General features: G+C 32.9%; 1 protein-coding gene across 1 annotated transcript in view; it reads left to right on the top strand.

Annotated features, from left to right (window-relative positions):
- Positions 1-25,636, top strand: part of LOC119831500 — a 211,537-nt gene that overhangs the window by 151,413 nt on the left and 34,488 nt on the right. Inside the window, exons 5-8 of the mRNA XM_038354894.1 lie at positions 3,921-4,054; positions 18,939-19,094; positions 20,264-20,380; positions 23,433-23,610. Coding sequence (XP_038210822.1) covers positions 3,921-4,054; positions 18,939-19,094; positions 20,264-20,380; positions 23,433-23,610 — 585 coding nt within the window. The remainder of the gene's footprint in view (positions 1-3,920; positions 4,055-18,938; positions 19,095-20,263; positions 20,381-23,432; positions 23,611-25,636) is intronic.

Raw genomic sequence — 25,636 nt, 5'->3', positions numbered from 1 at the left:
TGTGGCTTTTGCGCAATTTGCATCTGTTACCCTTTTCTCCATTGGTCGTCCAGGCGGACAGATTCTCCACTATATAACAGTGGATCCGTTTTATAGTGGACATGACATGTATCCGGACAAAGCGATACGAATTAACGTCCTTCATTCGTATTGCAAGGAACTGGAAAATGCTTTCTAAATCTGTGTTTCCCGACGAGTACAATATGGAGGTCTTTAAGAGTAGAGTGAAAAGGTACCGGGTACAGGTGCTAGGGAAGCGTGCTCGATCTTAGGCAGCACTTTAAGCCTACCATCAGGCGAGATCGTGGCCAAGCACAATTATTGACAAAAAATGATGACACGTCATCAGCTGACACTCGTCATTCTACCATAGAATCCGGAATTTAGTCTTCTGAATTAAGAAATCAAAGTATTTTATATTATATATCGAATAAGTATAGCAGCTAATTGGTATAAATAGCCATCGAAGTGGAAGATGAAGAAAAAAATTTTTCAACAGTTTTTCTTTTTTTTTGTTCAAACTCGTGATGAGTTTTTTTTAGGTTCAGACTGATATCCTTTCGCAGTCATTCATCTATAATATTTTATACAACGATATAAATTGTATTCATTCTTGGAACTCTTGATAGAAATTTCCAGAAACAGTGAGAATAACAATATATATATCGCTAGTAATTATAGAGAAAGCAGATTTTATCCGTCTTTAAGCAGAACATCTTATTTGTGCTGACTTATCTAATATCCCGCTTGGGAACGGTTCGTTCAGATGTAATTATAATTAACTATTGAATTAACATTTGATTGCAATATTGCAATGGCAATTATTATATAGCTATTGTGTGTACAACATACGAGTATATAGCTAGCTTTCTGACCGCGGCATCGCTCGCGTGGTCTACAGGATTATATACCATCGCGTCGATTTTTATTTGTGAATTAATTTTTTATCTCCCCGTTACATTGTTATTATTTATAAATACTATTCTCACCATATAAAATACATTGAAAGTAGACGATTAAACGATTGCATTTTACACATTTGTAATATGTTTGAGATAGTTTGCTACTTTAAGTAATTTAAGATAGATAGAAGTAAACAGACAGTCGATATAAATTATAAATACAAAGTTACACATCGTACATACAATAAACATAAATAATCGCTCTTCAACTTTAGGCTTATAATAAATAAGATAGTTTAAATAGTGGTACTGTATCTTTAAATAAATTCCCCTCCACATCATTTTTATTCTCCTGTCCCAATTTCAATTTATGTTCACATCCGAAATAATATTTGCGATGAGACGAGCCATGACTCGCTCGTTAAGCTACGATTTGTCAAGTATTGACTTTGCCAGTTCGTTGCTTCAAGTATGGTTTATATTTTTTTCTCGAAAGATTTCCACCCATTTACCAGCCGTTCTGCTGTTTGATTTAGTAAAAGTTGGATTTGAATAAGCCCTCGAGCGTGGTCTCGATCATAATTAATCGTTTTGAGCGCGATGTGATTGTTGAGTTTATATCGTTGTGTTGAGAACAAAAATAGCAATTGCGTTGTTATACTTGTTTCCCAGACACTTTTATTGGGCTATCGACGCTAATAAATATAATAAATTATTAATTCTCGCTAAGCAGTCATGTGTGATTCCCCAAAACAGCAATTTGGTCACGCGATGAAAATAAATCGTGACCGTTACGAGAGCACAACAGTATATTCCGTAAATCGGAAAAACCAACGCAGTTGCACGGTTATTGCTAGAAATTCGGCATTCTGAAAAGGATCCTCGCAATATATTGGTGTAAAACAAAGATTTGCAAATCAAACCTGGCACGAACCAACCTTAACCCTGCCAAAGCTCGCGCCGAATTCGATCCATATAACACGGCTTTCGTAGCAATTGTTTATTTGAATTTGCAAACACGCACGATAAGTTTCGGTTTTGTTAATCTATATACAATTGTCAATTTAAGTTTATGTTTATTATGTCAACATAATACCTTTATATAAATAGCATATGAGAGTATACTCTTAGGTATACCTAAGCACAGACTTTTTAAATGTATTAATTATGCTATTAAAAAAAATATAATATACCGGAGGCCTATATCCTTTTCCTTACCCTTCCCAGTCCTTTTCTTTATTCCTTTCATCAATCCTTTCCTCATCCCTTCCCAATTAAAGTGGGCAATTCATTTGTAGGGGCGAAAGGTCTGCAATTGACCTTACGCCTCTCCAAATGTTCATGGGCGGTGGTAGCGCTTACCATCAGGTGACCCACCAGCTCCATTGCCGACTATGACATAAAAAAGAAATATACAAAACAGTAATAATTCGATATTGGATATCATTACAATTATTCATAATCAAAAGCGATACAAAAATAAATTTAAGCGTTGCTTATTTGACTTGCTAATTAATATTATTTTATTATTAATCACATTTACACAAATAAAGTGACGTGTTCCAAAATCTCGTTCGGCTAACCGCAATATAACTAAATCGGAATTTTGATCGAACATTTCATTACCCTAATAGCTGATTGACTAAATGCTTTCTACATTGCTCATAAATTGACCACTATGTACATTAACTAGTCACTTTTAACACAACGCGGTCATTTCAAGCGAACTGCAAATAAAGAATCAATTGCGTACATTGTTTGTTAGTAACCGATTAAAAAGTAGGTTTCTAATTCGACCTGTCTATATGTTTAATATTTTGCAATTCAGAAATGAAACGAAATTCACATGGCAATGAAATGCTTCACCGCGGTAAAAAAAATAGTATGTCTCTAGCCTCCTTGAACTATCTCAAGACACAAAAATCATATCATAGAATCACCCGATTGTGACGTAAAAAAAAGACAAACACATTTTCAGTTTCAATATAACTACGTATTTATCTACTAAATTAATAATGTTATGAAATAATACAGAAGACCTATGCATAATATGTGTTTGAACTACTACTTAAAATGTCGGAAAATAGTACTACAGAATTCAGATAGAGCGAGTGAACAGGAGTGCTTTAATAATGCAATTTTACATAAAATCCATCTTGTCTAAGATTTCGCGCGCCATTTTCCACCATCGATCAAAAAATGCCACGCAATTTTAAACTTTAAAACCCTGCTGTATGATGAAGTTTTGATGAAAGTGCTCTGTTGAAATGCCATGTACAATGCTCGATCTTATTTCAGAATTTTTAATGCTATTTGCAATACTGCTTATAAATATGTGTTGATATCGTTTTAATCCAAGTAAATACGGCGCGGAGCAGCAAGCTTATAACAAATAGTTATTTACTACGATCAGTATTTTGATGTCGTTTAAAATTATTTAGTAAAAACTGTCGTCGTTTCCAATAGACTGAACATTATTGTAATCTAACCAGACTCCCGTCGTTGGAGAAATTATGACAATATTAATTAATCTATCAAATTTCCAACTCACTGAGGTTTGTTCTTACGTAACGAAGCAATATTTTAGTTCTTGTATTTCTTGTGAAATGATTTATAACTAACAGTAATCAAATTATTGTGATATTTAACACTGTATCGGTACATATTAAAAACGTAATTTATTTGAAATTTTACTTTTCAGTCACTAGACTGTGGTGATAGAGGTTGATGTTTTCCTCTGCTAGCTCTTGTTACATTATTTCTGTCCGTAATTCAACTTCATTCCTGAAATGTATTTTGGTTATTTTAGTAGATTTTCGTGACTGTATTTGTAATTGAAATAACATATAATTAAAGCAAATGTATCATTTGAACATTAACCTATCTGAAAATAACCATTTATAATTCACTTCCTCATAAAATCAGTTTAAATGTCCACATTTCAAAACATACCAGAAAAAGAACAAAATACTATGTGTTATCAACGAGCATTTTTTCTCATTGTATTTTTATTTTCAGAGCTACCTCCAGAAAAACCTACAATAAAAGCGGAGAAAGGGTGGTACGCGTCAGGTGATTCACTCAGAGCGCAGTGCATATCCCCTCCAGCTGACCCACCAGCCAATCTCACTTGGTTACTTAATGGACGTGATGTAAGTTGTTAGAAAATATCTTTCTATTTTGCACATATATTATAAATAAATGTTTGTTTGTTTGGATGTTTGTCCGTCGATCTACGCTGAAACTACTGAACGGATCTTGATGAAATTACTGTATGGTATATAGACAGGTATGAATATATATATAGACAGTAATATGTACAGTAATAGGTATATAGAGAGGAATAACATAGGTATCAACTGATTTGGGTGATAGGATACTTTTTATCCCGATTAAATGTTCCATTGGGATAAAGCAGGAATCTTGATATTCGGACGGAGCCGAGACGAGCGTCTAGTCTTAACATAAGCGGGCTAGAGTATGCGCATTACAAGACGGGGAGCGATCAACGACGCTCATAGGCGTCTACAAAACCCTGAGAGGCTCGCTATTGCATTTTAAGGAAAGAGTAAGCAGAATATGGAGGATGGGAGATGGAGGTCCTGTACGCCGGAGAGTTGTAGACATGGATTTTTAGCAAACACTTATTATATGCGATTTCGAGAAATATGTAGCATCAAGTAAGCCTCTTTTCTTGAAATACCCTGTGTCATAATGGTTTTTAAACACTGCATCAGGTAAATTATGACACGGAGATACACGTGTGATAAGTGATAGCTCATATTTAATTTAGTTTGATGATCATTGTTGTCAGTGTTCTTAGAATGTGCCTTGAGATAATTTTTATCTTTGTTAGGTAGGGTTAGTTCTTAAAAACTTTTTAACGGATTTTAAACGCGATTTATTTATTATATTATTAACCCGACGTTTCGAACACCTTACAGCGAGCGTGGTCACGGGGAGACTCAGTCGAAGTTTTTAATATCTAAATGTATAATACTCGCGTAAAATCAAAGACAAGGGTTAGTTCTTCTAATTCAGCTATCATGAAGATAAGATAGTACGAATGTAAAAATATCTGCAAAAATAATGGATTAAAAATATTTTAAGTGAACCCTTTAACTGAATAAGTATGTTTCTTGATATTGAATTGATTTAATAAACAATTTGAATTTGAATACCATATGTTTACGTGGCTAATAGCGTGAAACTCTCATACGAAATCGCATTTGTCGAAAAGCGTTTAACAAAAATTGGAAGGAGTATTGATTTCTTAGTTTGTCTATTTCAATGTTTGGTTTAGAATCTCGAACAAAGTGAATTTAACTGAAAAAAAAAACAAATATAAAAATTTGATCGATAAGGATATAATCATTCATATATATTGTATATTTCATCTATTCTATAAATAGCAGTTGGCACAAATTATCTTGTAATAAAATGTTCCCTGCTAATACAAGTAATTTCACAACCTTCGAGATATGCAGCACTTCGTCGTCAATAGAATTACAAATAGCTATTATATGATGGAGGTGGAATCAGCTTAGAGGAAAAATAAATTATCTCCAATTCTCACCCTCTGATTGAAAGGTGAGTGTCACCCTTGATAGGGATAAACCGCTTTCATCAACCCTTTACCAAAAGTTGTACCCAATCATATTTTCCTGGTTCTTTAGAAAAATTGTATTTGGAAAACCACCATTATGATATACCTATAAGAGTATTTTATATATGACATTCATTTTTCTGTATTCCATCTGTCTGTCTGTTCGTCCAGGTTAGATGTTCGAAGTGTTCAGAAATGATGTAGCCGTTACAATAACAAATACAAAAACAGCGAGGTTAAGCGACGGCGGGTATGGTTGTAAATTGGATGGGTGACCGGTTTTATTTGCAGTTGCTCTTTAGTTTATTCGTAACATACCCTTACGAGTCGCAAGAAGCGTTAGCACTTATTTTTTTGGATAAAATCCGATATTTTTTAAATAAAAATGTATACGTTCACTCTCTTCCAGTTTGAACCTGATGCAAAACGATCCAATCAATTAAAATTCATCACCAATACCCACGATTAGGTACACAATAAATGAACCTAATCATGACCTACTTAGGCATTCATTAAGCTAGTGGCGCTTATAATTATCAATATAAAATACTCGTCAGCCCTGACGCGTGATGTGACGCCATGACAGTTCGTGATGAATGAGATCCGTTGCTAAAGAAAGGTTTATTAAATTCACTGTATAATTAGACATTCGATAACCGGCTTTAATGCAAAATTTAATTAAGAAACTTGAAGTAATCTGAGAAATAATTTGGTTGAGAAGTGGGCCGATGAAAATATATTTGATTAAAATTAAATTTCTTCATGATTGATTAAAAATAATAAAATATAGATACTAGACTCTTATATGAAAGCTATATGTACTATAATGATAATTTTGTTGAAAATAATACACAAAAAAATAATCCTGACTTTTAAATGAAATACGTGTTGCACTAATTTTGAAATCCGTTATCTCATAGTACGTAGCTTCGATATATACATATGAATTTCAAAATTACTATTATATAATTTATAAATGGAATTATTCGTTATCTACATTGAATATGGGTCAATCGCTTATGGTTGCATTAGGCTCCACCCGGAGCTTCATTCGCGTCGTTTCCGCGTAACAGGCACATCTAATTATCCAGACTGTAATCTATGTAAGTATCAAATTATCAGAAAATTACTAAGTTCAATCAATTGTTTTGATGAATATCCAAAAATTCTTACAAACCTTCGCGTTTATAATATTAGAAGTTAACTATCACATATTGTTTTCAGTTAACGTCCTTGTACATATATTCCCAGAGAAATATCGATTAAAAATCGGCATCCAATACTTTTATACACTCATACTTGATTCGCTTAATCCGATATAATATTTATTACCAATGCGGTGTTCAGAGCAAGCGGAAAGCTCTACCGAATGAACGATAATTGTTTTTCCATTTAAATTAAAGTCGTTTGTCAAACTTTTTTTTATTAAAAATCAGTTGGGATTGCGTAAAATGCACTATACTGTTGTAACCAACATTCTCAAAAGGCACGGGGGTTCTCAATTTGACTTTATATATGTTACATACTCGACAACTGTTTCGAATCGAATGGCATTATTCTTGTTGTGTTTGATAGGAAATTGTTATCATTTAGTTTCATTTTAGAATTTACTCTAGATGTCGGCGAGCTTCTTTGTAAATAAAATCTTAATGCAGTACAAGTTATTTCTAAAAGATTACGCTTAAAACCAGGTGTACCAGAGAGCGCTTGTCATATTCTAAATTTCAAGAACGACTTTTTACTTACCATGACCATCACATAAAGTCAAAGAAAAGGAAATTTCACACTTCACTACGTCCATTTAATTTTTCGAACGAGTGCAAAGGCGTTTTATTTAAAAGCAAGAAGCAACATGCAAATTACTTAAGCACTAAAGCATTAAATGATTTAGAACACTTCAACTTATATTAATATCTATATTACTTCTATAATAATAATAAGAAGCTGATGACTTGTTGACTTAGAAAATTATTTCACCGGTTAATAAGTACGTGATTCCTGAATACTATAGGCTCCATATACCACGGGCAAAGCCGGGGCGGACCGCCTTCTAAAAATGTGAACTAGATTTTTGTCCTGATAATATGGAACTCTAAGGCAATAGTCCTTATAGTTATAAATGTATATTCATATGAATGTGGAAGGTAGTACAACGTTAAACCAGTCATTAGTTAAACAACAACATTAATTTGATTCGAAAATGTGAATATGGAGATGCGACTGAGAATCTTCTGAGCAACGTTTATTGACACGCAATTTATATTAAAAACCATTGCTTCTCTTTGTTTATTGCGCTTCAACGTTATATCTCAAGTTGGGACGTTATAGAATAATCAAATATAATAAACATTACTTAAAAATATTAGCTTTATATATCGCTAATATATATCTCCATATACCGCATATATATAGGTATATTTCAATGTTTGAAGATTATAATGGAAAGAAGAAGAAAAATCGTATCAATTGGTGCGATAGATTTCTATATAAATGTGAAAAAAACTACACGAAATGCGTAAATTCCTACTAGATTGAATCCGATTACTTAATAAAATTTTCGTCTAAGTAGATTTTTTACATTTCATAGAGCATTCGCGTGTTAATACCATCAGCATAAAGAAATCTCAACAACGGCAATAAATATAAATTCACCAAGTCTTAACAACAACCAATCAAGATATATTATTATTGTCCTATATATGTGGCCGGTCAAAGTAAGTGTATACCAATCCATGACCACCAAAGCACTCGACGGCGGAACACATAGAACTTAGTCTGTAGTCCATATTGCAATGGGAGTCTGACAGATCCCAGAGTCCCTTCCCAATAGCCCAATTGCATCAGCGCCTAAGCACTCTTCATCATAAAAAAACAAACAAGGTATTAACTATAAGCTCCAATGCATATTTTCACTTCAACATCGCCAAATTGACAAATTAATATTAAACGTCACATAACAATTTTATACATGTAACACGGTGTTACATTAATTATCTTTTGCTTCTAAAATTTTGTCCTCGAATCCTACATGAATGTACAATGGGTAAAATTCAATTCCGAGCACAATTTTACCGGGGCAGGCGAATGTTGAATTCATGAAATAATGGGTTTAAATAGTTCATTCGAATTATAAAGTTGCGTTTTCTTGTGACGTTTGGACGTGTACATGGAATTATAAGATGAATTGCAGTTTTGTTCTGTTTTATTCAGACTTACCAAGCATAACACACACTCTTATTCTGTAGAATTTAACCGGTTTACTGTATTATAGTACAACTAAATTAGCTTTGCAATATAAAAACTAATAGAATAAAGGCTTGTGCTGGTCATAATTTAACATCAGTATTTTTTTCAGCAAATAATTGTTCAAGTGTCTGAATATGTCACAATCACAAACTTAATCTTATTTGAACGATCTAGACATAACAGACAACATAAATTTAAAAAGAGTTATCCTTCTTTCAAATATTCATTTCCCTGGGCGAGGGCACCATACTACCACGCCATCGTAATATAGAATGCTAAAAAATAATGCTTTAATTTTTCATTTATACGTGAATAGAAAGGGACAACTAAATCACAACCTTCTCCTGTATCTTTCCCCAAACGTTTTTGTCATATGTTTGTTAAAGTCGCGCATCTAATCCGCTGCGTCATCGGTGTTTTGAACATAATATTTTTAAGCGAATAGCACCGATACGATACATTCCGTGTCATACAGTTTGACAATAAAACTACCGCTTTTCCGTCCGTGGCACGCAAACTTCAATAACATGTGAAACATGTTTTCACATCGAAAGACTTCTTTCGACTTCACTGAATCGAATAACAAAACGTTTGCAAATGCTCTATTTTCAATTCACATATATTTATCGGTCTGGAAATAATCGTTCGGCGTGTGTACAAATCGACAAAGAACAGGCTGCTTATGTGGGGGCATTTAGCTACGGATGTTCGCTACGAGTTCGTAGGTACCATTTGAGCATAAATCAGAATAAGTATTAGTCGTATTTTAGTTCCAAAAGAAGATATTTATATTACTTATAATGAATAAAGTCGTGTCTATGGTTTTTCATCCGTCCTTACCTAGCTTTCAAAGACTTTTTAATGTTTTGTTTTCAAAATTCACTATTATTATGGATTACTGAATTTTAACACCTACAACATTACATTACAAAACAAAATCAAACGATTACTTCCATGATACTGCTGGCCATAATAATATACATATAAGTACGTATTGTTTTCAGCATAACGATTTATAAATATAATAATCATATAAAATTAATTGAATGCAATCACATTTAATTTCCATTACCCGGTTAATCTAGGCTTATCGTTCTGTATATGTTTAATTATATTAAATCTCTTGTACCCCGCAACTTGAATTACATGAAAGTGTGGTAATAATAATATACAGTTGTAATAGTGATTACTACTAACGTAATATCAGCATGCATTTGTTGAATAAGACATAACAATAAAAAATACTTATAGCAATGATATTTTATGAACTCATCCTTAAAAGAATTTATCTTTTACCTTTCAAACCGTCATAACATAGTTTTAACATTTGCCATCGGTTCGGAAAGCAGTGTACAGAGAAGACACGTTCCCAATACCATAATACCTCATTAAATAATATTTACACTCAGTTAAGACCTTGTTATAACGATATCTCAATTATATACATCTAAACAAGCAAACTAACGACATTCCATTTAGCCAAACCCACTGGATTATTTATTAAGTACATCTATTAATAAAGCCGCCAAGACGATTCAATTCTTTCGCGACCCATATCACAAAATGACAAGAAAGATTATTCGTAACCTTCCAACTGCGAAGATATTGTCAAATAAACTGCCACGTGCACAAAGGAGCATGGGACTTGCTCCCAGCGGCAAGGGACAGAATGGGCCAACGGCTACTAAGCGGTCAGTCCATGTATTCAATATTATAACGGTGATAAATAGCCTGGCTTTAACATTTTTGGATTTTGTGTACAAAATGTCTTTTAACATGTCACTGGGGTACGTTCATTTTAACCGAAACTAAACGTGTTCTGAACGAAAACTTTGCTTAATACGGGATATTACGAATAAATACATTAATATTTCATATAGATATACATGCTTATAAAAAAAGACTAGTGTATATCATCAAACATCTACATATTCTATTACTATGAAGTATGATACAGGTTATGGAAATAATACTCAACATCGCAACATCTTACTTTAACAATAATTGTTTTCGATAACATTTATTTTCGATTTAATTTAGCTTCAATCTCGGTTAAATGAAACAAGAATCTAAAAATTATTTCCTTGTTTCCCATCTTTAATCTTATCTTTATCCCTCGACTTTTAAAGGCGGGCATTGCTTTTGCAAATGCCCTTCCTCTGTAAATGTGCGGTGGCGAGCGCTTCCCATCAAGTGAACCACCAGCTCGGTAGCCCACTATAATTTCGACTCAGATTAATTGAATAGACAACAGATATAAGATTCAGTTCCAAAAACATTTAATACATCTCGTGTATCAAAGTACACTTCTTCACATTACTGCTTTAGTATTGCATGTAATAGAGAATTTTATCTCACTGCAGTTTGTTCTACAACACTACGAGCTCAGTGCAGAAAGTTTTTAAAAGTACTCGCTGAAAGGGTGTTGTTAAATGATAAGGAACTTTGCACCTCAGTAAATGAGCTAAGTTAATCTTTGTTCAGAGTGTCCAACTATCTTAATACAATGAACAAGTTAGAACTACGAATATTTTGTATCTATTCTTTTAAACTTGTGACTTGAAGCCTTTGCGTGATATGAAATGTGTTTTAATTAATTTTTATAGCAGAGAAATTTTGAAAGAATAGAAAAAAATTCGATCACGAGGCAGGATTCGAACCTGCGTTTCTTGCCAAACCGTAGCAACGCCTAGCCTCTCGGCCACCCGTGATCCTGCCACAGTAATCGAATTTCTTATACACCTTCGGTTTCATGTGCCTAAGAAAAAAAGGGCACCCCACGCTATCTATTGAGATGATTAGGTACCCCTTAGGCACATGAGGTGTATAGCATTTGAATGCTTTGACATTAATGAGAAAATCCGAAAGAATAGAAAAAATTGAGTTGATCATGGGAGGTAAGACGTTGTTTCAGTTAGCCAAAAAGTCGAAACGCGCCTTCGTGAACATTTTTTTCTATTCTTTCAAAATTTCTTATGTAATGTGTATGTCTATCTGTAAATTATATCAGGAATTCCTAAAGTTAGCCTACTTTACTTTTTGGCTTCCTAACTGTATTCAGATGCAAAAACGTGCCAAAAATACCACCACGATGTGAAAGAAAGACAAACAAAGAAATAAACAAACTTACTTTCGCATTTATTAAAGCATTATTCTCAGCGAATCGTGTAAGAAGTTCTATTCTTCGTCTAGAATTTTCTCTTTTAACTGTCCATGAGATAAATCCGCTGAATTCTTCGTAAAATACAATATTCACTTTTTTATACTTTATAGCATTCAGATACGTGTTAGTACTTTAAAAAAGTTAAACCGATTATATATATATTATAAATTATAATATATATAATCATATCAATATAATTATATATATATAATTGGTTTAATTTGAAAATTAAAAATTTCAAATTGTTATAATTTTGTTATAAACAATTGAAAAAATTTTTTTTTTCTCTAGGATCAAAGTTTATAATTATATAAGTAATTTAATTAAAAAAATATATGAGTTTTATCAATTTTTCAATAAGTTATGATTTTTTAAAGTTGCAGTTATCATCCCCTACCTTCTAACTACCCTATCTCAGTTAATTTCAATTTTAGGAAAAAAAGTCATAGAAACATTTTTGTGTAAAATTTTACGCTCTACAAATTTTGTTTAAAACTTTTTTTTCTAACACTTACGGTTTCGCCAAAATTTCAAAAAAACGACTTTATTTTTTTTTTTTCACCCCTTCTCGGGGGTGAATTTAAAAAAAACTTGCACAGTTCATTTTTAGATTCCTCAAAGTAAATTATATCAAAAATTCAAGTTTTAATCTCAAATTCGCATTTACCCTACCCATTTTCTTGGACTATAAATAATCTCCGAATATTTGGCTGTAGTACTTATAGTAAGGACACAATTAAATACTTTCTACAAAAATATTATTATAAAAAGTTCATATTACGTACTTCCTACTTCCTGTATTATAATAATATCAAAAAATTAAGGGACGGAAAATGAACAACACAAAATGAACCGCCACATTTCCTTCCCTTGGATAATTATTCCATTAATTTCATTGCTCAATTGATTTATTGAGGAAAAATTAACTTTATAAACATAAAAAAACATAAATACAGATTTAACGTTTTACGTGTAATTTTCCCACCATAAAAACCACATAATGAAACCTTTTTATAACCACGAAATGATTTCAACATGAACTGTTCCAGGAAATGGTCTGATTTAATAAAAAAACTATTTTGTTCATTGTGATTACTAGCTTTTTGCCCGCAGTTTCGCACGTGTTAATTGGAAATAGTTTAATAGATGTTATTATACATATAAACCTTCCTCTGAATCACTCTATCTATTAAAAAAAACCTCATCGAAATCCGTTGCGTAGTTTTAAAAATTTAAGCATACATAGGGACATAGCGACATAGGGACAGAACAGCGACTTCGTTTTGTACTATGCGATAATGCTACCATAACAATAATTACAAATATGAAGTTCATCGATAGCTTATAGATAGATTTTAACAAATGTTTGTACGATATTCGCGGTGATGTTTTCCCAACACTATATCTTGCAACGCATTAAAGTTAAAATGCAACTTGCGAGTGAGCGTCAGCTGGCCCGAAAACTTTACTAGCATTACTCGTACGTCTTTAAAATAATATCTATACAGGCATCATTACATTACTAAGTTTTAACAAATAATATGGAAAATGGTTTAAATAACAAATAACAATGCTTAATTATATGCAAGAAATCTTCACTTAATTAAACAATCAATTGCGAAAGTACCTACGACCGTAGATCGTTAGTAGCTATTAGAATTGCATTTGAATTGAAAATTTATGTGCCTCAAAGTAGCATGTATGAAAGTCATTATTATCATAACACGTGGTGGCCATATGTCCTCAGGAAGACACAAACTACCACGCCTAATATCGGGATATGATCAACTTCGTAGTATCGCATTTCCAAGCGAGTTCAAAAAAAGAAGGAACGTTGTTTTCTCTTGGTTCACCAATTTTCATGATCGTTCTTTATTTATAAGCTCGTGCTTGCCATGTGGTCTCATTTAATCTTTGTTCGTTAAATAATTGTTGATCCCTTCCTTCTTGCAAACTCACCCACACCTTTGCCTTGGACCTTGCCTATTAACACAGACACTAATATCTGCATACGTCACGTCCATCCGCAACTCTTATTAAGATTGATATAATACGTCACACGAGGCACTCATCACATGTAAATGCGGTTTGCATATATTGCTGTTCTCGCTTAAACTGTGAAATCGTCGACATATACTTTTAATTTACTTCGCCAAGGATTAACTCAAGCGCAGGCTTAAGCAAAATATAAGCCTATGCCTAACGGAACTTGTGTGATGCGAACTTTTTTTCCAATCTCATTTGCTGGAATTTTTCTAACTTTATCATCGTGGACTGAATTTTAAGGGGGCGTGGAAATGAGCGTATCTTTAATATATTTATTTATTGGTTGTTTCTTAAGAATTTTCGACATAAAGACAAAAACATGCATGCCATACAAATTGCAAGACCTTTATGAATATTTTCCAGAATATTCCGAAGATCTTTTCAAGTTATTGTTATCTCCCGAAATTGTAATTATTAAGCTGCGCCGCGCGGTTTCACCCACGTAACTACGTATCCCGTAAGAATATCGGGATAAATAGTTGCCTATATGTTATTTCAGTTGTCCAGCTCTCTACGTACGAAATTTCATTCCAATCGGTTCAGTACTTTTTACGTTAAAGAACAACAAACACAGACACATCCTTACAAACTTTCGCATTTATAATATTAGTAGGATTGTCATACAAATTTTGTCTTAAATGACAGTTCTTAATTGCAAATATATAAATAATCCTATCACACATAAAAAAGAAATAATCCAATAATTGTTGGTGCTCCTCTCCCCTCGAATTATACAAAATACTGGCTGTGAATAAACTTGCGAAGGAATAAATAACATCATCTTTCATCGCATACATCCAATCGGTAATTCTATAAAGGAAGAAGAAAATAGGGCTCAAGTAAATAATACCAGGAATAAAATGCGTCACTCGCATACAAATGAGCGTTCTGGGATGGGGTAGAGATACGTTAGATAAAACATATATGGAATAATGGTTATATGATTATGTTTGGGGCGCAAATGGTGGCACATCAGTGACATGACCGTGATTTTAATGCCGTTTATTCGAACCGTGGGTCGTAAGGGCTTTTTTAAACATCTAATCTTCATACGGTTTTGTATTGGTACGTATGTTATGGAATTATATTTCAAAATTATAGTATCGTAAATTTCAAGTTAAGAAATTTTTTCAAATTTGATAATTTATGTAATTTTCTTGAAAATAAATAGAAAACTTAATTACTTAATTAACTTAATGATATTATAAATTAATTTGTTTAACAATATTTTGATGTGAATAGTGAGGGTTTTAATTATCTAATTAAAATAAGTTTAAACGTAAAATTAATACTCTTATCTTACCATAAGCACGTTTGAAATTATAAAATAAAAGCACATTTATTTATTCTATCTGTGTAAATGTAAGTGTAAACGAAAACACAAGCTAAAAAGTTAAACTTTAAAAGAGCAAGTCAACAAAATGCTAACCGCGCCGCAAAAAGTGGCAGGAATTTATTCATGTCTCGTCCCTCGGTGCTCTTTGTGTTGCTAATTCTGTCCCGTTCTTTTTCCTTTCCTGTCATTACCCCTGGTCTGTAACACATTCCGGATCAGCGCACATGCACATTTAATGGCTTGCCGTGTGTGCTTTTGAACGAAAGGATAACTTTGGCCGAAGAATATTCGACTACTGATTGGCGGGGTTATCTCGATTGTGGCGACGTGGTTTTCGAAATTTAAACTTGAATTTCTTTATTCGAAACGTGCAAAGGCTTCTGCATCGTTCAGTTGTAGAGGAATACGGTGAAATCGGTTACACAAGAAAATCAACTTTGACTAATGTTATACGACTATATTGAGAAGCCAGTAACTTGTAATTATTCAGGGACTATGTCAGATGAATATTCTATATTCAATTATCTAAACATGTTAGTTTTCATTTATAAATAATATGTAATTAGTGTTTTTAATCGAACTCGTCTTTTGCCGTACCATGACAACGCCTGACCGCTCAATCACACAAATGATCCCACCCAGCAATAGAATTAGTTCTGTTATTTTGGTTCATATGTAATATATATTTTTTCGTATCGTAATATGAAAATATGTATCGTACTATATTGATGGTTCATGATTGAATTATCTCACAGTATTTTTTATATAAACACGAAACTTGTCGATGTTATAAATAATCTATTTCCCACGCTCATACATTGAAAACAGTAAATGATGGCGACACTCCATCATAGGGCGATGTCCGGTGCTTTCTATAAGGGAATATGTTCTAGACGCTTCCATCGTGATTTATGTTTGTCATTAGTTCTGAAATAACACTGTTTCACCTGTAGTAACAAAATATTGTCTAGCAGAACTGATGAACTTATAAACAGAATTATATATTATATATTTTATAGTTCACAGAAAAAATATTAAATAAAAGATTCTAATTAATTTGATATTGTTAAACCCAAGCATACTTATTATATGAATATTTAAAAGAACAGACAGAGAACATAAGCACTATTTATTAAATAAATGGCTTTCTAGACTAAGAAAGAATCAATAAGTCTTATAGTTACTTAAAGCGTAAACAGCTAAGTGATACAAGTATGACAAAACATTTTCCATTTGACCTGTTTAAACCAACTGCAACATCTTGTTATCGCCTAATGCTAGTTGGCAGTAATTTGGAATTAATACAGCGTTAATTATGTTTCATCGTGATTAGAGTTATGAAGTATCGGCTAATATGCGAGTTTAATTTGATGGGTTATAACTCCAATGTAACGGACTATGAGCCCAGCTAGCTTTTGACAAGAATTAGTTCGGTAAAAGCATCCTACTAATATTATAAATGCGAAAGTTTGTAAGGATGTGTGTGTGTTTGTTGCTTTCACGCAAAAAGCACTGAACCGATTGCAATGAAATTTGGTACGTAGACAGTTGAACAACTGGAATAACATATAGGCAAGAACGGACTTACGCGGGTAAAACGGCGGGGCGCAGCTAGTTAATGATAATTCAAACTTCGATCATTCGTGATTTACGAGTTTTGTAATTTGTCTTTATTGGCCACAGAACCACCCAGATTTACCTGAGATAATAACACAAATTACAGCCTCTCTCACAGGAATAATCAAGATTTAAAAGAATTTTCAAAATCCCTTCTATATTTCTGGTAATCGTTCATTTATGATAACAATATTTTCATCTATGTAAGAGAGAGATAGCCTTAAAAATAGGCAATGTATCACGCACTTTATAACTGACGCTCCTAAGAACAAAGGAGGTTCTCAATTTGACGGTTTCCAACGGATTGCCATAATTATTTTCCTATTTGATAGGAAATTTTCGTCATCTGGTCCCATTTTAGACTATAGACTGGTACCGTCCCTCAAGTACGTCAGTGATCTTTGTTAATAGAAAAGAAATATTATCATCAATGAAGCAAATGTTATACTAAATTATATACACACTTATTCGCTATCCAACACAACCTCGATCCATATATATTGTCTATTTGGTGAAAAAGCGCCCTAAAATGTGATGAGAAAATAATTTAAAAGGCGCCTTAATAATTATAAAAGGATTGCCGTGAGCTCGAGTGTATACACCTGTGTCTAACAAAAAATATAAAAACGAATTCTTACGCTAGAATAACGTGTAACAAGGCTAAAATCCAAATATATTTTGTTCTAGTCAAATTACATAGAAAAAAGGATTAAAGATCGCCATTTCATTTTCAATGGATAGTCCATTATTATATTTTGTTTATAAGGCCATTATGAATTATAGCTAATCTAATGCCGAAATTAATGAAGCCCTTTAAGTATTTGTATGTTACTACGACCTCTTACGCATATGTCGTAGAAGGACTGATGCTTTATTAAATACGCAAAAATTTATAAACAGAATGATGGTTTTGTGAGGTTACTGAGGTTATATGAAGAGGTTAAAATCTTTAATTTTGGTGACATATCTGTAGCCATGTGATGCAGTTTCATAAGGTGCAAAGATCATGTATTACCAGACGTACTTTGTAATAATATTTTCAAAAAAGGAAAAAGGAGGTAAATGACTTAAAGCATCTTGAACCGCAGAAAGACAATTAACGTAAGGAAATTAAAAACATCACACTGCCTTCGTTCCACATTTATTCATAAGCATGACGACTGTTTATTTGGCTTTGGAAAGAGTAAATTTCAGTGTCACCGAGTTTGTTTGTCAAAGTCGCGCTTTTGTTGATCCAGATTAAAAATACACAAAGAACCTCAAGGATATATTTGATCCGAGAGTTTCGCGGAATCATGTCAGTACAATAAAACGTAATCCTGAATAGAGGAAGGTTTTTACGACACATTCGATCCACTAAAGTGTCACTATTCTCACTAGCTCTAGTTTCATAAAGGTGCAGATAATCCAATCCCTTCCGAGTGTTATACGTTTTATGCTCTGCTTTATATAACTAGCTATGAGTGGTTCATGATTTCTCTAGAAAATTATGTTCTCGAATCGTGTGTTAGCTATGAGAATGTTGATAACTAAATGGACAGATAGAAGTAATTTCATAGCACATGTGTTGTTTAAATATAAGTACATAAGTGCATCACCTACATTATTGCTAAGCATCATCAAAATCATACATTTATAATTTTATTAGTAGGATTAAGAAGTTAATAACAGTTTGGATAAAAAGTGATAGTTTAATGTGATAATGTTGTAACAAAAACAAAATTTATGATATCATTATTTACTAACGCAAGTAAAAATAATACAAATAATAGTCTAATAGTTTAGAATTTATATTCATCAAATATGAAATTTATTCTTTCTGATCGACTTTCGAGATGCCAGTTGATGTGTAAGACATAATTTGTTATAATATAATAGTGTGATGAATTCAAATATTTCTATGATACACAACAATCGCCATTTTTTTTAAGCAATAGTGTCGTTAATTCAGAAATACAATCGAATTGGGAAAATTATCACTTTAACAATATTTATTACCCTATATTTCTCTCATTGTTTCAGATTCAAGGCAAGCCAATATTTCAACAAAGGATACTGCCCAGTCCAGCTGTGTCCCTGCCAATACACGTCGGTCCCACCGCCCCGCCGGGGGACGAAAATACCAACATCATATTTAGTCCATGGAAAGCATTTGGACCATTTGTGGATACTATTCAGGTATTTCTTTAAAAAGGCAACTAAAGCTGGAGACCCGTATCTTTTTCCACATTTCTCTTCCTTCCCGTTCCATTCCGTTCCATTTCTTTCCGTCGAAAACCCTTTCTTTATACCTTACTTTTGATAAGCGGACGGCGCATTTGTAGAGGCCGTGCAGAGGCAGTGGTGATCGCTTGCCATCAGGCAAACTACCAGCACGTATTCCTGATATAACATAAGAAAAATGAGATCCATTCATGAGATAAATAGAAAAGCTTTAATATTAATAGTATAAAGAGTAAGTTTTGTTCATATTTTTATTAAATATATGGCAGATAATTTTAAACCGAAAAAATTATTAAATCGATTGTATTCATATTTGTATCTATTTAATGGAAGATTATAATATAGACTACGGTTACAACACCGCATTACCGTAGGTTAGCACAAATGACCTATAAAAAAGATATATGACAAGCGTTTTTCACTTACCAATCAATGAAACATAACAAAGTGCTTGCTGAAACATAATCAAATTATTCTTGTACCTCATAAATATCTTATAACGAATTTACGTCAAACAATACCCCGAGTTTCCAGATTTTCTCACAACAATTTCTCTAATTGGTTTTAGACATTGATAAATGGCATCGCGGTACAGTCTATCGTTCACAATCATTATGCTATCTCGAACACAGTCATTATAGAGATTCTCTTATGTCTGAGTTTATTGTGGGGCTTATTTGGTAGTTTAATCGGGGGAGCTGTTTTAAGAAGATAATGAATGACTTGTATAGGGTATAAAGCTTATAATAGTTTTGATAGTAAAGGGGTAAGCGTAGACTTCAATTACACTAGCTACAAAATCCGAAGAATCATCTGTTACGCATAAACGTGGCTGAAGATGTAGGTGTGGAATCGCATTTAAACGCTATTTGTCTAAATTTCCTTCTATACTTTATCCTTTACACACATTATAAATCTGAATGTATATTTTTTGTTTGTTCGTCTTTGTTTCACATCGCAAAGCGTTTTAATAATATGATTTGTGTTTGAGGATATAGGAGACGAGAGAGTCACAGGCTCCTTTGTACCGTGGTGAATCATATAAATTTCCATAAGAATTTCTTTTTAACACGAGCGAAACTGGGAGGGAAAGCTTTAACGGCGATTCTAAACCATGTTTTTAGGATGGCGAATTGCTTCAAAGCCAGGATGCAGTGATGTTTCCAACCTCCAGGCATCAAGACTTCGACGAAGACGTTACCGACATGATACCCACCAGCACTAGAGGATCGTCAAATAAGGTATTATTGAGGAATAAAATTTGTTCTGAATAATGTGCTAATAATCAAAATTCCAATAAGATTTCGGGTTGTCTGAAATTGTTCGTTGTTTAAATATTAACAGCATTATTTATTTTTTCTAACATTCCTTGAGGGTATACAAAAAATGTGATTATAGATGAAATAAATGATAATCATTAAATTATTATTTAATAACTAGCTGCACCCGGCAAACGCCGTTCTGCCTTACTGTGATCATTTAGAGGTATGAAAAATAGATGTTAGCCGATTCTCAAACATACCCGATATACACACAAAATTTCATAAGAATCGGTCAAGCCGTTTCGGAGGAGTATGGCAACGAAAACTGTGAGAGAACACGAGAATTTTATATATTAGATAAAGTTGGCATGAATTAAATAGTAATATTTGTATTGAAATTTGCCAATTCGAAAGTCAGCCGAAGTTGGCCAAAATTTGTGCACGAGATTTATATAATATAAAGCAACACAACATGAATATTATATAATATAATATAGCATACAATAGTCAAACGCTGAATTCCTAAACTAAACCTTAAAATAATCTATAAAATTGGTGACATCACAATGAGAATGTCGATTAGTGTTGCCCATCCTTTGGAAGCATACTGCCATTAACCTAAACGACCAGTATGCCTCTTTTTACGATAAAATAATTGCTTGATTCTCCCTACTTTCACAGTGGCCAGGAATGATGACTTCTTTCTACTCTTTTAGTTTCTCGAACGTTTAGTGATGAATAAAATTTATCTATATAAATTAAAATGAATCATCAAATAAGTTGCTTTTGAACGTTTTTGTGAGAGCACAAAAAAGGTTCTTATGGAGAGAAGAAACGTACTGCGAGAGAAGTTGGGGCGGATCGCTAGTAAATTATAAAAAAACTAGCTGCACCCGGCAAACGCTGTTCTGCCTTACTCTGATCGTTTAGAGATATGAATAATAGATGTTAGCCGATTCTCAGACCTACCCAATATGCTTACCAAATTTCAGAGGAATCGGTCAAGCCGTTTCGGAGGAGTATGGCAACGAAAACTGTGACACGAGAATTTTATATATATAGATGTATTTTCAATGGCATTATATAAATTATTTCGATATTATGTAACCATTTCTTTCGATCCTAATTATACGTCATACATAGATATCAATGAAGTTGAATCTTGGAAGACATTTTTTTCTATGTTGTTTACTGCGGATGATATAATTTATATTATATTTATTTTTAAACTGTTAAAAAAGTCTTGGTTCTATTAGAAAAGTCTTGGAGTTCCTATAAAGAACCTTTAAAATTACCACTTACATGTTTTCCATCTTTGAATAGACATATTACGTTCTATTTGATTTTTATTTTTCAATAATTGAACGATACAATTGCAAAATCACACATTTTTGTATCACGATTGACCAAGGAGCACTGCAAGCTTAAACAAAATAGTTCCATTGTTAGCTTTATAACGCAGCATTAAAATGAAACATCCCGAAAACTGTATCTTACTTGTACAGGGCACCAAATCTGAAAGAGACAGTTCTCAACTGTTCTCACGTCTATTTATTCTTTCTTTTACGTAGAAAGGCGCTTGTTTTCATCTCAAGTGCAAATTTCACGTGTAAATATTGTACCACAATTTAGTTTAAGATATTTATTATAGTCACTAAGTACTGTCAACTATGCCCTCATACTGGAATTCCATTCTGTTTCAAAAGAATAGATAGATAGATTAGTAATGTACGAGGATGATTTCTGCCTTAGAGTAATACTATCTTATCATGAAATCCATTACAAATGAATGACGTGATTGATTGCACTGAACGTAATCTGACGTAACGATTCCTTCTTTAACCCATACCTCCCCCTTAACCTAAAACGGATAAAATCTCAGGGACATACTTCGGAACGAAAATAACATTTACCATTATTAAAGTATACTAATAATCGATCTATGTATATGCATTCAACGTATATAGATGCACTTCTATGAAAATGTAATAATGCTAAGTGTAAAATATACTTAAGGATCCGGTCGATAACGATATTATGTGGTCCGCGACCTCGCATAATCAAGGGTTCTGTATTCGTAATGTCTTCGATAGAAAATTATTCAGAGAAACGATCAAATAACTATTTAAAATTCTTATAGATGCAGTCGGTATCAGAACGGTTATAGTTCAATGGTGTTCATTCTGATAATAATGGTCCTTGAAAAGTTCTCTGAATGCAATTTCATAATAATAAACTGTCATGAAATATTTTTATGTGAAATCATATATTTTATAGTTATGTTAATGCATGTATTATTCTAAATGTTCGAAGTGAATAGGATATTTAAGGTGCTATTAAATCTATTTTATCCTGATTATTATAAGAGGCCCGTTCCTTTTCCTCACCCTTCCCAGTCCACTCCATCTTGCCATCTTTCAATCCTTTCCTTATTCTTTATACTCTTTAACTTTTAGTTTTATAGCATTGAAATGCTTTATAAAAAAAATCTCATTTTATGAGTTACCTAATATCTAATGAGTTTATTTGATTTATTGAAATAACTTGCGATTAAATTCAAATAGAGATCGTACTACATACAATTCACAAATGAATACACCCAGCTCATTTTAACAAACCTAGAAATATGTTAAATATGTCTGTAGCTGCCGCAACATATTCTTAAGTTAATATTAAGGGTTTCGAAGATATATAGAGGGTTCACGCAAATAAGACTCCTTCGAGAAACTAATAATGATGAATTGTCAATACCCAAACTCGAAACTTATGCAAATTGAATACTAAAGTTATTGAAACTACGCAGCTAACTTCAAAATAACAACAGGGATGGTAGAATTAAGCAAACCTTATTTCGTTTTCAGGTTCATATTAGAAATAGAAAAAGCCAACAAATAGACCTAAGTGTCATATAATTTAAAGTGTTCACCACCGCCCATGTACTCTCAAAACAGGCAGTGCAGGCGGTTTGCCGTACATTTAATGGGTTGGTTTTGGTCCTTCGAGCAGTATTATCAATCACTGCTTATTCCAGGTGGCGTCTATCAGCCAGCTATCGTTCCTCGTCAGGCCGGAGAGCTTCGAGCGCGGTCAACTGCGGCTCACCTGCATCTCGACCGTCCACTCAGTTTACAACGAAAGAGCCGAGTTGGTTATAAATGAGGAACGACCGCAGATAGCCTCTGTGCTTGGCACGAGAGACCGGTCTTCAGGTATGTGTTTTATATGATTGTAATGTAAATTTAGTCCAAAGACAAAGTTCGATTTGATTTGGTACCATGATATACACCAGTCTTATTATATAACAGCTACTTTTAAAAATAACCTTTGACGATAATATTATCTTAACGCTAATAATCGTAGGATTTAAAATAAAGCATATTTTAGTGATAACCTATTAAGATATAACTCGTATTCATACGCAGTACGATGCCATGCGAAAGATAAAGGAAAATCTTAACGTTTTGTCAATAACTTAGGATTGTTCATAAAATATACAATGTTTTCTGAAAAGCATCTTAATTTTAGGCCTCCATTTTAATTAGACATTATAAATATGCTCGTCTCCTATTTTCCATACGGAAAATAAACAAAGACTGCATTACTGGTCGATTTCTCATATAATTTATACCGAATTGAAATAATTTTGAATGGAACTTCACTAAACCCGGTACAATAGTAACTACATTAAGCAAATATTAAAGATATTTCGTTTGAAACGATTTTGAATTTGCATATTTCGAGATTAGATATTTGTAATCGCAATTCGTATTCAAACATTGTGTTTCCGTCGAAATGTATTCTAGTGAAAATATTAATTGCAAGTGAAGTGCATTGCACTAAATTTGTGATTTAGTCAAAATTATAGTTGAATGAATGTTCATGATTAAGATAGTAGAAATCAAATCAATTTATGTATTTAAACCAACTCTTCCAAGAGCAACTTATATGTATTGAATTCGACATAAGTTTCATTAGAATCAGAAAAAGTCATGGTCTTTTGGGAATAGTGATAAAAACCTGTCCATCATTTTAAAAATCAGATCCATTAAGAGGTTCAAAGTAACTCTTTTTACAAAAACGTAGACGTTTTATCCGCTTTATCGCCCCAAATAAAGTTTTTAATTTAAACTTCACTTAAAAATTCGCGATATAGCCACTATGTAGCGTGCATCAAAATATTGCGTTATTCTCCTACCTGTTCACTAGAATATTTTAACCTATGCATTTTTAAGGGTACCTGGCCCAATTCCAATACTTTTCTCTTTGATTTTATAACGTCCTTTTGCAACAACAAAAAAAATATATAGTAGATGTAAGCTTGTTTTTTTTAAGTTATATACTTAGGTAATACGTATTGATACTTATATCTTATACGTATGTCTACTCTTATGTCAAAATTCCCAAGTTCATTGTATTTATTATGATAATATATATTGCATATGTATCTTTTAAAAGATAACGCTTTAATAGATTTCTAATCTATTCAATTTTAGAAATAGATTCTCTATGATTTTACGATATTTCCCCTTGATTTCTCTGCAATGCCATCATCATAACTCCAATCATAAACAACAAGGTTCTCCGCGAACAAACAAAAAATGTACGTTCGGTCGAATTGAGTAACCTCACCTTTTTTGAAGTCGGTTAAAACAGTAATTATGAACTTCCATCGGATGAAAGCACCGCATTCAAAGCAAGGGAATTGCCTCGTAAGAAATTTTTATATTTCGACGTAAACATCAGTTCTGGAGCAGAGAAAGCAAACCAATCCCACTCTACAATTTCAATATTTGCGCCGACTGACTTGCAGCGCAATTTACCTTGAGAACTTTTGGGTGAAATGCAACTACTTGGCAACTGAATAAATATATTTAAGAGAAAAATCTCACGGTAACCGCTCGGCCGTGGATTTGTAGGCAATGGAGGGAATTAAATGCTTTGCTGAATTAAATCGTTTCAAAGCACTCAGCTCGGTATGAAATTGTGTACAACATTGAAAACGTCTGGTAATTATGGATTATTTGTGCTCAATGTAAAGGTTCCTTCAGGTTTTGGTTTGTTTGACGGGGTTTTTCAAATGACTGCTAAGCTGACGATTTTCATCCGCCCATTTCTGTTTTCGTGTAATCGTAATAGCTTGTATAGCATAGCTTTAGGAAAATGAAGTGATCGTTTCACTGATAAAATTATGCTTTACAAGTGGAAATATAATATTTTAATGATGCTTTAGTTTTT

The sequence above is a fragment of the Zerene cesonia genome, chromosome 13 (genome assembly GCF_012273895.1).
Source record: "Zerene cesonia ecotype Mississippi chromosome 13, Zerene_cesonia_1.1, whole genome shotgun sequence".
In the NCBI taxonomy this organism is placed as follows: domain Eukaryota; kingdom Metazoa; phylum Arthropoda; class Insecta; order Lepidoptera; family Pieridae; genus Zerene; species Zerene cesonia.
Note: the sequence above shows the minus strand (reverse complement) of the source record. Positions and strands in the feature narration are given on the sequence as shown.